The sequence below is a fragment of the Perca fluviatilis genome, chromosome 17 (genome assembly GCF_010015445.1).
Source record: "Perca fluviatilis chromosome 17, GENO_Pfluv_1.0, whole genome shotgun sequence".
In the NCBI taxonomy this organism is placed as follows: domain Eukaryota; kingdom Metazoa; phylum Chordata; class Actinopteri; order Perciformes; family Percidae; genus Perca; species Perca fluviatilis.
In genome coordinates this window covers 36993353-37010635 of record NC_053128.1, presented here as the reverse complement: position 1 = coordinate 37010635, position 17283 = coordinate 36993353, and the positions used below count along the sequence as shown (strand labels likewise).

Sequence of the window (17283 nt, the reverse complement as noted above, 5' to 3'; positions counted from 1 at the left end):
TGTTTCTCTACCAACTGTCTGGTTCATAATGATTCTTTCTACCATATAAGGCTTATTCTATATTCAAAGACCTAAGCTTAACCTTTTGTGCATGAGTTCACCCAGAGTTCTTTTAACCACTTCCTCAATGACATGCACACAGCTACTTTAGCAAAAACCACAACACCCTTAAACTGACATTCCTATCTGACATCTGCAGCTCTAAGCATTAACTGTCAGTATTTAGTGCTATTATTTACACTTACAGTATAGTAATTAATTATTTTACTTTTATTTGCTGCAACACCTGAACTTCATCTCAGGTGATCAGTAAAAGTCTTCTAAAGAGAACTCCTCCCTCTCTTCCCCTCTGGTTAAACTGATGATTTAAAGTCAAACTGTTTCTGTGAAATCACGTGACATTAAAATCTTCAACAAAAAGACTTCACTGCAGTCTACTCCGTCTCTAAAATCGTGACCACAGAGAATCCTCCCTCCCTTCCTGTTTACGGATGATTTGAAGTCAAACTGTTTCTCTTAAATCATGTGACCCCAGAGCCTCCTCCCTCTCTACTGATATACTGTATGAACTGTTCTCTTCTCTCTCTGCCTCCTCAGCATCACAGCCCAACATCACAGGTAAGAACACGTTACAACTGGAAATATTTATCAGGAGGTAATACCAGACATAAATACATGAGGAAAATATATTTGCCATAACTAATAACTGAACATACTGCCTTAGATTCATATGATTTAATATTTTCTTTCTTCCAGACAGTGTCTGTAGTCACCTCGTCACCAAGCTTCAGGAACTTCAGATCCATTTCTCTGGACCTCTTTCTGGGTTGACCAGGACTTTAAAAACACAGGTATGGATCACAGGTTGGATGGTTCTGAATTTCTGAGTCTGTCTTCCTGTTTGTTACATCAGCTACTGCTCTGCTCCTGAGATCAACAGGCCTTTCAAAGGTGTCCCTAAAAAGCAAAAGAAAAAGTAGTAAAACATTTAGTCCGTTTGATAGATGGCCATTTAAAGGACTGATGTTTCTAAAGATGGAGTCTAGAGAGAGGTTTCCACATACAGACACCTCTGATTTTATAATGCCAGATGTCAGGAGATGTGCTGAATCAGTCTGTCTACATCAGCTACTGCTCTGCTCCTGAGACCAACAGGCCTTTCAAAGGTTTTTCTAGAAAAGAAAAGAAAAAGTATTTAAGTGTTAATTTGTTTGATAAATGGCCATAATGTGAAATTTTTAACAGCTCTAACTGTGCTGGACCCTTCAGTCGGTCCAGTGTTGTCCTGGTGTTGGTCGAGCACTTAAACGGACTTAAGTTTCTAAAGATGGAGAGATAGAGAGACGTTTTCACATACAGACACCTCTGATTTTACCTCTTTGTGTTTGAACTTGGTAAAACTAGATAGATGATCCCATTTCAGATTAAAATCATTTATACTTTTGAAACATTATCTGTTTAAAGGATGGGAAACAGCCGGTTTTAAGTGTCTATTTTTTTTAGATGAACTGTATGTTATGGTTTCTCTCTCAAGAAGATATTTTTATTGTAGAGTTATTGTGTCTGTTATTAACTCTGATTAAAGTGATGTCATGAAGCAGGAATGTAACTGATGTATCTTAGAGCCCCCTGACCCCCCCACCTATCAAACTCACTGTGGTTGATCTCTGACTTTGTTCTTCCAGAAAACTTACAAGGTGCTCCATCCTCAACTCCTGGGAAGCTGTTACCATGGCAACGTGAGTATTACTTGCTAAAACACTGTTTTAGTGTTAAACACTGCTGGATCACATTTCACATTTTACATGATGAGACAATTCACTACATATATATGCAATACTTATAAATGTTAACTATCATCACTATCTATATTGCAAAAAAGAGCCATAAGAATAACTCATAATAGAGCTCAACAGTGGCTCTGGAAGTAACAATGCCATTAATTGATTGATTGATTGATTGATTGATTGATTGGTTGATTGGTTGATTTAGATTATCAGAGATAAAGTATAAAGACAGTCTGAGGTAGACTGCCCCCGAGCTCTGAGGATGTGAAACAATTGTTTCTGCTCCGGTAGAAGACACAAATCTGTATGAAATCAATTATTTATTTTTTATTTATTTTATTCATGATCTACACTACCCACAATCCCAATTTTTTTTTTTTTACTTTCTACTGTGCTATTTTTGCATTTTAACATGATAAGGGGAACACTGAATTATGTAACCAGAAAGACATGATTCAGAGAAAAAATCCTTTAAAGGGGTGATAGAATGATTATATAGGGTATTTCACACTGTTCCTTATGGTCTCCTAATGGGGTATGTAACATTGGTTGGGCTGAAAATGGCCTGGTTGATATTTTATTGGCCCTTATGCATCCCTGTGTTTTGGCCCTATTTGTAACAAGAGCTTTTCTTCCAAATATGGTATGGTCATGAATATTTAGATGAGCTGCGCGCTGATTGGTTGAGCGAATCCCCAATACACATACATTAGAGAAGCGACAGAATCTCATATTCCAGACACTGCAATGTTTCATTACCAAATTCACTTCTGATACTTTTTTAAGCGAGAAATCAACTATATAAAGCTGAAATATCGTCCGTTTTACAAAATTTGATGTCTAATTGCAAATTTGGTAAGACGTGTCGGACTTTAGGAGCTCCACACAGTCTGACGAGAAAGCGGCAGCCTGCTGGGCTCCATACCCAGCGCAAAGTCACCCTTTGTGGATACTGCATACGGGGCTCCGCGGCCAGCTGCTGGCATAACTAATATATTTACGGTTTGAATTTCGTCACGCCACTTATATAACATCATTCCCCAATGTCTTATAAAGCTAACCGTTGTGTCCGATTTGAATTTTAAGGCATTTTTATGAACGAGGCGTCTTTGTAGGACCGAGCAGCTGCTTGCTATATGTCCCATTCATTACAATGGGGGAAATCCCGCCGCAGCTAGCTACACTTCGCCATAACTAAATTATATTTACAGTTTGAATTTCATCACGCCACTTATATTACATCATTCCCCAATGTCTTATAAGGCTAACCGTTGTGTCCGATTTGATTTTAAAGCAATTTTATGAATGCAAGGCATCTTTGTAGGACGAGCAGCTGCTTGCTATATGTCCCATTCATTACAATGGGGAAATATCGCAGCTTGCTCACTTTCGCATAACTAATAATTTACAGTTTGAATTTCGTCACGGCATGAATATTACAGGTTCCTCAAGGTCTTACAAAGCTTAGCTAACACTTGTCCGATTTCGGATATCAATTGAATGTATTTTTGTGAATGTCAGAGTTAGGAGGAGGCTAGCTAGCTCTCATTGATGGACTCCATCTACCGCGGCTCTATCAAAGAGACTTCGCGCCGGACAAGAGGCATTTCTTTCCCGATTGTTTGTTTAAATAACTCAACACACATACCCATTATAAGATTAACCGGAACCTGCGGGCTACGGTAAAAGATTTGGCGGTATCAAGCTCGCTGACACTTGCGGTCAGGGTGGCGATGTAGCAACCCAGGCAGCACCAACACCGGCACTAAACTCCGACACACAGTCGGAGAAGATTTGTAATTAGCCATCCATTTTCGTAAAGCGGCCCATATTTGAGCTTTATATGGTTGATTTCTCGCATAAAAAAGTTTCAGAAGTGAATTTTGTAATGGAATAGTAGAGATCTGCGTGACCTAGCTAGATTCAGAAAACTACCTGATCTCAGGTCAGTTGTGTAGCCTATGTAAATGTACTACCTGATCTCAGGTCAGTTGTGTAGCCTATGTAAATGTTCTACCTGATCTCAGGTCAGTTGTGTAGCCTATGTAAATGTTCTACCTGATCTCAGGTCAGTTGTGTAGCCTATGTAAATGTTCTACCTGATCTCAGGTCAGTTGTGTAGCCTATGTAAATGTACTACCTGATCTCAGGTCAGTTGTGTAGCCTATGTAAATGTACTACCTGATCTCCAGTCGGTGTAGCCTATGTAAATGTTCTACCTGATCTCAGGTCAGTTGTGTAGCCTATGTAAATGTACTACCTGATCTCAGGTCAGTTGTGTAGCCTATGTAAATGTACTACCTGATCTCAGGTCAGTTGTGTAGCCTATGTAAATGTACTACCTGATCTCAGGTCAGTTGTGTAGCCTATGTAAATGTTCTACCTGATCTCAGGTCAGTTGTGTAGCCTATGTAAATGTTGGGGCGTGACTGTTCTCTTAAGGTTCCGGATTTTGAGACGCTTGCGTAAGCAACTAGCTTTGTTGGGATTCGCCCGTTTTCAGAGGCAGTTTCAAAATATGAGATTTTCATAGTAAAGGGGTGTCAGTGGGACTTTGAGCTTCTATGTATGTCCTATTTACCCACCGAACTGTCGTTATTCAACTATGACAGGGTAAAATCGGTTTTGCATTCTATCACCCATTTAATGCTGAGCCACAGGGCCGTTACTACAAAGGTGAGGTGGTATTACAAATGAAATCAGATATTTATATATGGAAAAGCAGACATTTCCAAAATACAGTATCAATGACTTTTGAAAATTAGAGATTTATGTGATTTGGACTAATGGCTGACAAGCACAATTTTCAGAAAATGGCTCAGAATTATTTCTGATCTAGGCATCTAGATTCTGGGTTTAGTTTCACGATGCTTTGATATTTCTAGAGCCAAACGTCTAAGTTTACAATAGATTAACAAAGACGGGTCTTGCGTCAAGTCCTATTTTGACAGCCGACCAATGACAAGTTGGAGTAGCCAGACCTGTCGTTTCCATAACAACAAGAAAAACTGGAGTCCGAGCACAGCGAGTTATATGATACGACCGGGTGCGCCCTGTACAGGGAACTCACTTTGTTTTATCTAACGTTAGCATTAGCACTGCTACACATAGCGCTCTCGGATACTGTAGCAGTAGCTGTTGTTATAGCAACAAAAGACGCTCTCGGCTGCTTTTTGGAACCAAAATAGCTGCCAGCATTAATTCTTACTACAAGAGCCCTAGTCAACTTTTTCTTGTCAAAAAAAGACACCAAGTGTGAACATAGCCCAAATCTGTATGGAATCCACATACACTACATCATGCACAGCAGGCCAAGCTGGCAGGCAAGGTTTGTTGCAGGACTGTCTGAGACAACGAAATGTGATATAAATGCCTATTTATAGATGTTTGTGGGATACTTAGACTTAGACTTAGAAAACTTGAATGTCCCCGAAGGGCAATTTGTTGTACAGTACAGGCATATTGACACATAATCAATGACACAAGCATTGAACCAGACATCTATAGCACTATTTATCTAACACACAACATACACATATCAATAAATAGAATACAGTAAAAGGAGTATATTGCACAATATCATAAATAAATAAAATAAAACTACTGCACATCAGCCTACTTCACATCTATTCCTTCAGTCATACTCCTCCCTACATCTTATTTAATTGAGTTATTGCCATGGGAATGAATGACTTTTTTGCTCGGTTGGTTCTAACGTTAAGATATCTATATCTACGACCAGAAGGGAGCGGCTTGAACTCCTCTTGTGGAACGATGTGACAGTTATCGAGGCATAGTATCGCTTTTTCTTTTAAAGCCAACCCCCCCTCTCCCCCCCGATAACCCTCGCTCTCTATGCCCTCTTCAGCCGTACAGCCGTTACAGATACTGTCAGCGGGGCGGATGGTTAAGCCTATATTAGAGGAGTTATTTCAGATACTTCCCTATATTTAATACTGTAGGTATTAAAACATTATAGGTTCAAATATTATAAATGTTGTATTATAAATATTAATAGGTTCAAAGGAATTAGTTTAGATACTTCCCTATGGTTTTTAGATTAATTTTGAAGAGACACACACACCCCCGCATTCACGGGTTCTCGCTACAGTGGAAACCCGATGACGAGACCAGAGGCTTTTGATTGACAACCTAGATGTCCCCCGTATGTGAAATACACAGCACACAGAAGATCTTTACAACCAAACAATTACAATTGATTACTCACACTCAGACAGCCACTTCTGCCTCCCGATCAGCTGGAGGATCAAAGGTCTGCTGGTCAGATCGGTCCCCGGGGTCGCTGCAAACCGCACGGTTAAAGAGGAGGCCACCACTTCTCCTTTCGGGGTGTCCCCGCTCACACTGGTTAAGTGGCGAAAAGTAGAAAAAGGAAAAATGGAAAAAAAAGTCTTTTAAAAGAGCAAAAAAAGACTCACTAGGTTTTTTGGGTCACCTTGCTCAAGACGAACACAGGTGGTTTTATTATTTTTTTTTAAAGCAAAAAGTTAACAAGCAAACAAAATAAATGAAAAAATGTGTTGAGTTCAATCACTCAAAAAATGCTCTAAGACACAGGAGGTCCCTACAGCAAGGGTATCGGTCAAGAGAGCAGAAAACGAGCCCAAGGGAGTATGGCAAAAAGCAGAGCGAGAGCTCTTTTCTTTTTTTTTCTTTTCTTCTTGGTCCCCCAGGGAGCTGCCTCTTGGCCCTTTTCCTGGCCATCCAGGGAGGTACTGAACCCCTGTGCTGAGAGCACGAGGAGTCTGGTGCTGCCCTAAAAAAGAGACCCTTTGACTTGCAAAGCTTCTCTTTTTATACACAATTCATCCCCCTCCCTTCATAGATGCAGCTTGGGGGTGTTCAACCACTTTTTATGATCTTACATGGCAATACAATCTTAATGCAGATATCAGGCTGGACATACGTAAAAACATCTCATGTGACGATATTTCATATATGCATATGCGATTACCATCTAACATACAATCTAACGGCTCAGTTCATCACTAGGTCAATGCAGCCATCTTTCTCTCTCCTGTGTGCATCTAGGGCCTCACTAGACACTTCCTCTTTCCAGCTGCAGGTTCAAGCAGACAGTTACACAATACAACTTATCCATCTGAGGCCTCTTGCAAATACTTCCTCTCTACGGCTGCAGGGTCAAACAGGCAGTTACACACAGTAATTGACACTAAAATGTCTCTAAGCATATGTATATCAATTAGGGGTGCACCAATCCTACTTTTTCAGTCCCGATACCGATACCGATGCCAGGGCTTTGTGTATCTGTCGATACCCGATACCGATCCGATACCGTTAATTAATTAATAATAAACTGTATACCTTCCACATCATACCTTCCTTCCACCATGTGGAAGACACTAAAGGCACCAGACCTTCCTAACTAAACATTACTTTCCTAACTAAGACAGAATAACATAGATGTAATGTATTGAATTCTTATTTATTTGTTATTTAAAAAACAATTGTGCATTCAAATCGAAAATATAATGTAATCAAACTTCTTAAAATAAATTTAAATACATAATAATGGGCCACCTTTATATAGGTTTATAATGGCTTATTCTACTGTCAGGAGTACATAAAATATCACAAAAACATGTTAATGTCATCATGTTTACTAAAAGCTTTGATTAAGGGTTTGCTTGGCTCCAAGTGTATTGTGCAAACTGCAAAGTAGTAAAATAAACTCAAATCGAATGAATAGCCTACACATACAAACAACTTTAACACTGTTTCCCTTTCAAAACTAAATAGTTGTAAGCTAGTACTGTATAACCACTACCTTGGCCACAGGTAAGTTAGGTTGTAGTGGGGGACTGAACGGAGCTCCGCTGTCACGGTACAGATCCACTTTTGCGACACGACTGTCGCGTGGTGTCGCGATGTCATATAGCCATGGTTGATGCTCCACGCCCCTAACCAGCAGCTGATTGGACGAACACGTGACGTGGGTGTGTCTACTCGAGAATTTCAACAGAGTGTCATGGCGGCTCGTTGAGAATACGATCTCGTATTTTACAAAAATAGTTCACCGAAATGTGTTTCTGAAAACATTTTAAGCGAGTTTGCTGAATATGTCTTCATTTCAGATCAACAAAAGTCAGTTTGAAAGATTTTCGTCTACTTCTACTGGATAGTCGCGTCGCGTTCAACGCGATTCATTCGCATAAAGCTGGGCATCGGCCAGCTTTTTGACGCGCAGCATTTTTTCAAATGTAGCGCCGCCTTCCCGGAATGCTTTGCAGGAGCGTTAAAGTCGCTTGATGTCACCCATAGGAATAGAGCGGGGCGCGACGCAACAGAAGCGTCGCGCGGACAAGTGGATCTGCACCGTCAGCCTCCTTCGCTGTTTGAATAACGTTAGCAGGTTGGCGGACGTATTTCAGCGAGGCGAGACATCTTAAATCCAGAGTTTTAATCATTGCTCTGAACCCGTCTTTCTCAACGGTCTGTAGCGGGACCGGAGGTGGATTGCGTTCATAACGTTGCTCCGCTGCATGCTTGAAGTGACAGGTCTTTAACGTTAGCACGGCCGAGCAACAACAGTGGCTAAATTATGTCCGATTTGTTAGAAAGAAAAAAAACTTGGGAACAACAGACGGCTCCTCTCTTGAGCACACGTTGTTCTGGTGTATCTCCGGTCATTCTTCATCCTCTAGCTAACTCTCTTCATCCTCTAGCTAACTCTCTTCATCCTCTAGCTAACTTTCTTCATCCTCTAGCTAACTTTCTTCTAGGTTCTTGTGCAGTAGCAACCGGAGCCTCTCCCAGCTTAACAGACTGTTATGCTACCTGGCTAGCTAGGCTAGCAGCTGTAGCTAATGTTACCCAGCACGCCATTCGGCGGTGTAGCTACATTTGTAAATGTAAAATTATTAGTGTTAGAAACTGTTTAAGTCTCAAATTGTTATATGCTTTGGTGTTTTATCCTTTTAAGAGAGTTAGTTGTGGGTTATTAATTGTTGTGTTATAAAGTTATTACCATGAGTGAGAAGGGTACGCAGTTAACAGGGGCCTCGGTGCTGCGACGGAGTGTAAAAAAAAAATAAATAAAACTGGATCGGCCCGTGGAGCTGTTAATTTTTCCGATCCACCGATCCAGCTATTTTTGCAATATCGGGGCCGATATCCGATCCTAATATCGGATCGGTGCACCCCTAATATCAACATCAGTAACACAACCCTTAGCTTGATTATCTTTTTAAGCAATCATATAATTTAAAGGCACATTAACACTCACAAACCAAAATCAAAAGCAGTATTATAGTTTCAAGAGCAGAAATATATTTTAGCTGTTTTTGGCTTAACTTATGTTAAAAGCAGAAGCACAGTCTCAACTGTTCTTGAGCTGATACATTTCAAAAGCAGAAGTATAGTTTTGGCTGTTTTTTGGATTAATACAAATACATAAATACACAAAAGGCAAATATATTTTAAAAAGCAGGAGTATAGTTTTAACTGTTTTGGGGATTTTCACATACTCTCGTTCAACACTCTGAAAGTGGATGGGTTGTATCCATACAAACCTTATCTGCCTTCTGTGCCAATCTGATCAGATATAGCTGGTACAGGTCTACCTGTTGCCTACCAATGACTTTTCCACAGGTTTTAACAATCTTCCCCAATTTGTTCCTATGGCTGATTTTTGAATGTCCATACCAGCATACAATACAATAGAAGAGACTACTCTCGATAAAGGACTTGTAAAATAGAGTCACAATTTTGTTGTCAACATTAAAATAATTAAGTTTTCTAAGAAATTACAAACGTTGTTGGCCCTTTTTAAAAATGGCATCAGCACACTGATCCCAGGATAATTTATGGTCAATGATGAGACCGAGATATTTGTACTCCGTCACCATCTTTATCGCCTCTCCTTTTCTCAGAGTCGGAGTGGGTGAGGGAGCCCCACATCTAAAATCCAAGACCAACTCTTTGGTCTTGGACGTTTTCAAATGCAACTGGGAGGCTTCACACCAGTCAGCAAATTCCTGCAACACTGGACCATGTTCAGTTTCATCTCGCTCCAGTAAACTAATCACAGCAGTATTATCTGCAAATTTCATTATATGACTTCCAGGGTGACTACTGCGACAACAGTCAGTGTACAATATATAGAGCAGTGGTGACAAGACACTACCTTGTGGTGTCCCAATTGAGGTAAAGCTGACCCCAGATAATGTGTTTCCCACCCTTACTCTTTGTGGCCGCCTACTCAGGAAGTCCAAAATCTCTTTAATTAATATTGAGTTTAGCTGGAAATTGTCTCTAAGTCTGTTTGCTAAAATTTGTGGGTGGATTGTATTGATTGTAAGTCTGAAAATAAAACACAAGCATACGTTTTACAACCCTCCAGGTGCGTACACAGATAATTTAAAAGCACTGCAATGGCATCGTCCGTCCCCCTCCCAAATCTATAGGCAAATTGTAGAGGGTCAAGGGCATGTCTACAGGAGTTAATCATGTGTGTTTTTATAATCCGCTCAAGTGATTTAACTAAAAGAGAGGTGAGGGCGATGGGCCTATAATCCTTGGATGAGGATGGACGGGAGACTTTGGGAAGGGGGGGTCACGACCACTGTTTTCCAAAGGAGTGGAACCAAAGCAGTATATCTGGATACTATAAAACAGAGCCCAAATGTTAATTTAAAGCTTATTCTCGTGAATAAACCCACAAATCTGCAAACGTCTTCCTTTGAGTCTCTTTCTGCTTCACGAAACTCTGCAGGATCACAAGATCACATTTTCTGTCGACTTCAAACGAAGTGTGTTTCAAGATGATTAAATTCCTGTTTACAACACCCAAAAACAAGTTCAGGTCTATTTTAATGTCTACAGCGTTAGCATGGTCAGCATTGCTAAGCCTCTGTCCTGATGTACAGGTCCTAAATCATCCCCTGCTTTATGGTCTGTTTTAAAATAAATAGGACCATCATTTACTAAATGAACATCATGCTGTATAGAAGAAGATTTGAAACTACCGATTGACACCATAAACTCATTATGAAAATCTTTACTGAGGTACTAAATCAAATGAGAAGTAGGCTAATTTTTCATTTATTTATTTTTATTTATTTCAATCAATAAACCACATAAATACACAACATCACATACATAATATAAATGGTAAAAAACAACCAAAAACAAAGTGTCTCCTTTGTTCATGCAGTGTTGTCATAACTGGTTTATAATCAATACTGATTGAAAAGGTGGAAGCATTTGCTTATTACACCGACCCTTTTTTACCTTCTATTTTATTATTATTTTGTTCTTAGGTCCCTCAGGATATTATCAATCTTATAAAAGTATTATTATCAATTTCTGTATTTTATATAAATATGAACACACTGTTAGTATAATTATATTACCAAGAATAAACAGAAACATTGGAATTATCTCAAAAACTGTTTACTTGCAAATAGAGTCACATTCTTAGCATTTACAGCAAAGCACAAAATATGACTAACTCAAAAGCTCTCTACAGCTGCTTTTGTAACACAAAGTGGCATATACATGTAGTCATAATACAATTAATATCACCTTCTTTATCTCAGTCAGGGAGCGCCTGTTCTTTCCTCAGCATCACATCGTGCTCAGACAAGGACAGAACAGTGGCTCCCATGTTATCTTTTGGGAATGTAATCGTTATAATATGGAATTCTTATGCAAACAGCTTTAATATTAACAAGACATCACTGCAGCAGCATTAGCACGTAGGCTACTTCCACAATGCGTATTCATGACTCAACCAGCTCCTTCTTGTCGGTTATTGGCTGGAACACTGTTTGTTATGTTTGGTGGGGCAGGTTGGCACAGTTTGTTTTTGTTGCCGTTTGTGGAGCCTGGTCTGTCTACAGAGACCGCGTTTTTTTACAGTGTGTTCAGGGACCAGGAAGCTAGCGGATAGGGAGGAGAGGTTTGCTGTATGTGACAAAAAATGTTGTAGCCTAAAAAACACGTCACATCACTTAGAGCACCTTTAACAGGTCCTTGTCCACATAGCTTGTATCTTGTTCTGCTTTTTTTAAGATTCGTGCCTGTCTTGCAATATCTGCATTTTTCTTGGTTATATGGTCATTCGGGAACACATTTGTCCCCTGCAGCTTTCTGGCCTGTCTCAGCAGTTCCATTTTGGCTTTTCTATTTACAAAGCGTATTATAATGTTCGGTTTGGCGTTACTGTCCTTCCGAGGAATTGCTGAGATCGCATTCATTTGTATATTAATACTGTGGCTTTCAAGGAACGGAATCTTTTGTTTTTCCTCGGACTCTAGCTCACTTGGTTTAGCTTCTTTACTTTTTTCCTTTCACGTCCTTTTATCATCAAGTCATCCATTCAAGAGTATTTTTCCATGTCATCTACACATCTCTCAACTTTAACTTCAACTTTATTTGTGTCCCCGAAGGGCAATTAGGTGTGCAGCAAGTAAAAAACACATACAAGACACATAAATACATACAAGTTCTACACACACTCCAACTGGAACACAACAGTAACAGTATGAGGAGAAATAAATACCAGTACAAGGTGCATGAATAGCAGCATACAAAAAACCATACTAAGTTGACACAATATAATCAACAATGACCATTGTCAACGACATCAGCATCCATTACATTACAGAACCAACCCCTTTTATCAACGTTTCTGACATCCTCAACACATAGTCAACAGACTAGAATATATAACCAACCAAGGAATGAAGAAAGAAGGAAAAGAAAGAGGACAAAATGAGGTAGCCAAGAGATCAAAGAAAACTCCTCCCCTGACCCCTATTCAAGAAGGAAATGGATGCAGGTATAAAGGAGTACTTGTACCTGTTACTCCTTACAGATGGACATCTTAGACGGGAGCCAAACGGCAAGGACTGAAATTCAGGGAATAAGGGGTGGGAACTGTCGGAGCGAATAGCATTAGCTTTCCTGACTATCTGACCATGGAACAGGTCTGATAATGTGCACTGTTGGACACCCAATATATCTGTTTAGTGCAGTTTTGGACTTGATGTTCAGATTTCCGAACCAGCAGAGAAGAGAGAAGGTCAGGACAGTTTCAATATAAGATCAGAATCATAAGGGACTTGTCAACATGAAACACATACATAAAAACTATTTTGTTTGTTGGTTTGCCACTTTGCTTATTATCTCCGACATAAAATTAAGAGATTCTCTTATCTCCATCTCGAGATAAGAAAATATTGTCCTCATTGTGCTGTTGTTTCTTTAGTGGCATTATATTTTATTTCAGTGGCAAAAGACGGACAAAGATTTGAATTGTTGTCCGAGTCGCTGTAAGTTGATGAATGAGTCGAGTCATGGAAATCTCCTCACTAATTTCCTCATAGACTTCTATAGAAACAATTGCTGCTTGGTTAAGACCTAAATTTTGTGGGGAGACAGGTTGAAACTACCTGCCATGTGTTGGTGTGCACCGTTCTGAAACCTTCCAGTTTTAACAAATACAACAAATAGCGTTGTATCGTCTGCAAAGCAACAACTTTTTGTACTTCAGTTCTATCGTTATGCTTTTAAGGCTTTTTTGTAGCTGGATATCATTTGTACCTTCTTGAAATATGAATGAGGATAGTGAGATACTTGCTAGAGTTGCATTAGTAGTGATGAAACTATGACAAAAAAAAAAAGAATACGAGAGGGCCAAGAATTTAAACCCGCCCATGGATGCTTCAAATTAATACCCAGAGGCTTTTCCACATGTAGGCCTTGTACTTGAGACGGAAGAACCCCCTTCTTTGTTGTCAATTTATTCCCAGAGCATTTTCAGTGTTTAGAAGAAACGGCAAATACCCAGCTGTTGTGACAAAGGACAGTTTGTTTGTTGATCTTATTTCAGTAAATTGTAAGGATTGTAAAACAAGTAAAAGCACAGGTGACAAGGATAGAATTAACAAAGGTTTAACCTTGTAAGGTTTTTGCACAGTTAAAAAGCTTTTATTGAATGACTTTAAAAAGTAGAGGGATTTTATTTATTTTATTTTATCGTCATGTCTTTTCTACAGGAACATATCCAAATATGACAACATCACCTGCAAAGTTCAGATCCAATCAGGATCTCCTGCTCTGTATCGGCTGATACCAAGGAAAGAGAACATCCTACCTCTGAGAGCAAAAATAGAGAACCGTCAACATCTGACAACAGAGAAAGAGAAGATTGGAACTCTGACAAGAATAACTCTTGGTGAAAGAAATCCAAACACGATAAACAAAACCATCTTACTTGTTGGTGAAACAGGAGCAGGAAAATCTACTCTGATCAACGCTCTGGTCAACTACGCCATGGGAGTTAAGTGGGAGGATGATGTCTGGTTTCAGATTGTAGAAGAGGAGAAGAGAAGTCAATCAGAAAGTCAGACATCAGATGTGATCGTGTACCAGATCTTTGGTTTTGAAGATAAAACTCTGCCCTACTCTCTGACCATCATCGATACTCCTGGCTATGGAGACACCAGAGGGATCGAACAAGATGCCAGCGTCAGTCAAAGATTATTAGACTTGTTTCACTCAGAGGATGGAGTTCATGAGATTAATGCAGTGGGTCTGGTGCTGAAGGCGAGTGAAAATCGACTGAGTGACCGACTGAGGTACATCTTTGATTCAGTGATCTCTCTGTTTGGAAAAGACATAGAGAAGAACATTGTCGCCCTCATCACACACTCAAATGGTGTAACACCTGAAAATGTTCTGAATGCTCTTGAGGCTGCAAACATTAAATGTGCCAAAGATGAGGATAATGAGACTGTTCACTTCCTGTTTGATAACTGCCAGAGCACACCGAAAACAAAGAAAAATAAAGTTGCTCTAAAAGGTGCATGGGAAGTAACAAAGGACCAAATTGGCCAATTTGCTGATTTCCTGAAAGAAAATTCCCCTAAAAATCTAATGACAACTGTTGAAGTGTTGAATTCACGCATCAGACTGACAGCCTGCATCCAAGATGCACAAGACAGAATTGAGTTTATTGATCTAAAACAGACAGAAATCCAACAGACTCAGGAAGCTCTGAAGGAACATGAAGAAGTGCTGAAGAACGATAAGAACTATACTATAGAAGTTGATGTGCCCTACAAAGATAAAGAACGTATCAAAGGTGGGACGTGGGGGTTATGGTTCTATGAAGGAGCAACCTGCTGCAAAACGTGTGAGAGGAACTGTCACTATCCTGAGTGCACAGTGGCCTGGAGTCCAAAAAGCTGTGAGGTCATGAATGGTGGCCGCTGCACTGTATGTGGTTGTTCTGTGTCAGCTCATGTCAAAGAAGAGTGGAAGTATGTGAACAAGACAAGAAAAGAGAAGAAGACCCTGCAAGATTTGAAGAAGAAGTATGAAAATAACAAGGCAGGAAGTGAGAACCTTCTGGAAACTCTTGAGAAGGAGATAGCAGAACTTCAGAAAGAAAAAGATCAGTTGTTGGAAGAGTCCTTTCAGCATGTTGTCAAACTGGAGCAGATCGCCCTGAATGTTAATTCAGTGTCTATTTATGACAACTTGGACTTCCTGATTGAGAAGATGAAGGAGAAAGGAGACACAGAGAGGAAGAGGAAACTGGAAGAGATAAAAAGTCGAATGGATAAAGATAAAGGAATCAAAGCAGCGCAGCGCTACGGGTTTGGTAAACTAACAGCAGCTGGTACAGCAAAGAAGTAGTGATGAACTAGAATCACTGTGAGAAAACAAGGTCTACACTGATGATCAAATGTGTTTCATTACAGCTTTATTAAGTATTTAGTGTGATGTTTATAACAAAATAAAAATGTAATCACCTTTTATATGTTAAATGTGTAATTCCTGGAAACAGCGCTCTTTATTGTGTAATGACTTTTTCTGTTTGTTTTTATAGTTTCATGTTTAATCAGCAAAGGTTACTTCACTGAACAGATTAGACAACAACTCTGGTTTTAAATGCAGTGAGGCACTTCACACTTCAGCCATGAAATATAATCAATATATGTGATCATATATTATATACCCTTGTGTCTTCATGTGTAGTCATGCATAATGACTAGCTATAATATTTCAGAAGACTCTGGCCATGTGGAAACATGTTGATCATTTCATGTTGTACTTTTATTTTTTATGTTGAGTGATTCAATGTATTTACAATATATATTGGGACCAGAGGGTAGTGTGAGTGGTGACTGGTAGCTGGAGAGGTACCAGTCATCCTCCTGGAAACTACCTAACTGATCGCTGTGCTGTGCATCTTAATCCATATCAATTCATGTCTATATGTTTCTTTTTGTGTGGAAATGAAGCAAAATAACAACAATGGAAAAAAAAAAAATTCTCCCAGAGGACTTATAACTTACTCATTATATTCTGTTGTTCCTCATGAAATCACACCCTGACTGATGCAGTTTTCTGTCAAATATTAATAAAATGTCTGCTTGAAATGAGTTTGCTCAGAGTGTCTTCATTGGGTCATCAGCAGCTTTTTGAGTCTGCTCAACTTTCTGCTCAACTTTCGTCAATAAATGACAATTTGTCTTTCTTATACCATTTGATTTGATAGAATTACTCCTTGCCTCACTAGAAACACTCATATATATTCACATACATTCATCAAAAGATAGTTTACCTTTGAAATATAATTGAAGTTTTAAATATGTGTTGAAACACTGAATATGAGTCAGTCTAATAAAGTTCAGGTCAAACACAATATAACTTGTGATGTTTAGTATTTGATATCAAACATTGTTGATATAAAATAATTGGAGGACGTAGAGACAGAAACTCTCCACCTTTTGGTCATGTTTCCTTTCATGTTTCAGTTGTACCTCAAGACATGATCAGCCAATCAGAAAACACTTCTATTATTATTATTTTAAATACAGAAGATAATCAGTTTGGGAGTCTGATAACTGACGATATGAATTATTATCCAATCAGAAAGAGGATTTGAACATGTTTTGTTTGGTGACTCATTTTATCTCAGTGAGTTTCTCTGTTTCTATTTAGTATTTTATTGGTTGTTATGCTGATTATGTTTCATATTTTAAACTGGGTTGTTATTAAAAAGTCTCCTAAAGTCAATAAAGTTTTGATTTGAAGGGAGAAGATAAAGCAGCAGTGATGTTTCCTTTTGACCAGCAGGTGGTGAAAGAAACTAACTGAAGCTGAAACACCCTCTGGAGCTGGAAATTATACATCCTTTATAGTTTACATAGTTTAATAACATGGAAATATCATCACTGTCAAATATAAATCTAAGCACGCTGTTAATAAACTGTCATATCATCTACCTCATAAAGAAACCACTGACATTAATCATCCCATATTTATTCCAGCAGCGTTTGCACTCGGCACTATTGTCTTACTCTTAACAAAGTCCATTGTTGTTGTTGTTTAATATATATAGTTATATTTATATCTTTATGTCAGGGACAAAGCAATGCGTGAATGTGTTTTCATTGAAAGAGTTTTTTCTTATTAACCTTAAAAATACTAAACAATA

General features: G+C 39.0%; 1 protein-coding gene across 1 annotated transcript; it reads left to right on the top strand.

The window, feature by feature from the left end:
* Window positions 1-267: 267 nt before the first annotated feature.
* Window positions 268-16226, top strand: LOC120545275. Its single transcript, XM_039779474.1, has 4 exons — window positions 268-618; window positions 757-851; window positions 1686-1739; window positions 13832-16226. Exons 3-4 carry the CDS (start codon window positions 1732-1734, stop codon window positions 15474-15476), a joined length of 1653 nt encoding a protein of 550 aa, XP_039635408.1. The 5' UTR covers window positions 268-618; window positions 757-851; window positions 1686-1731; the 3' UTR covers window positions 15477-16226.
* Window positions 16227-17283: the final 1057 nt, after the last annotated feature.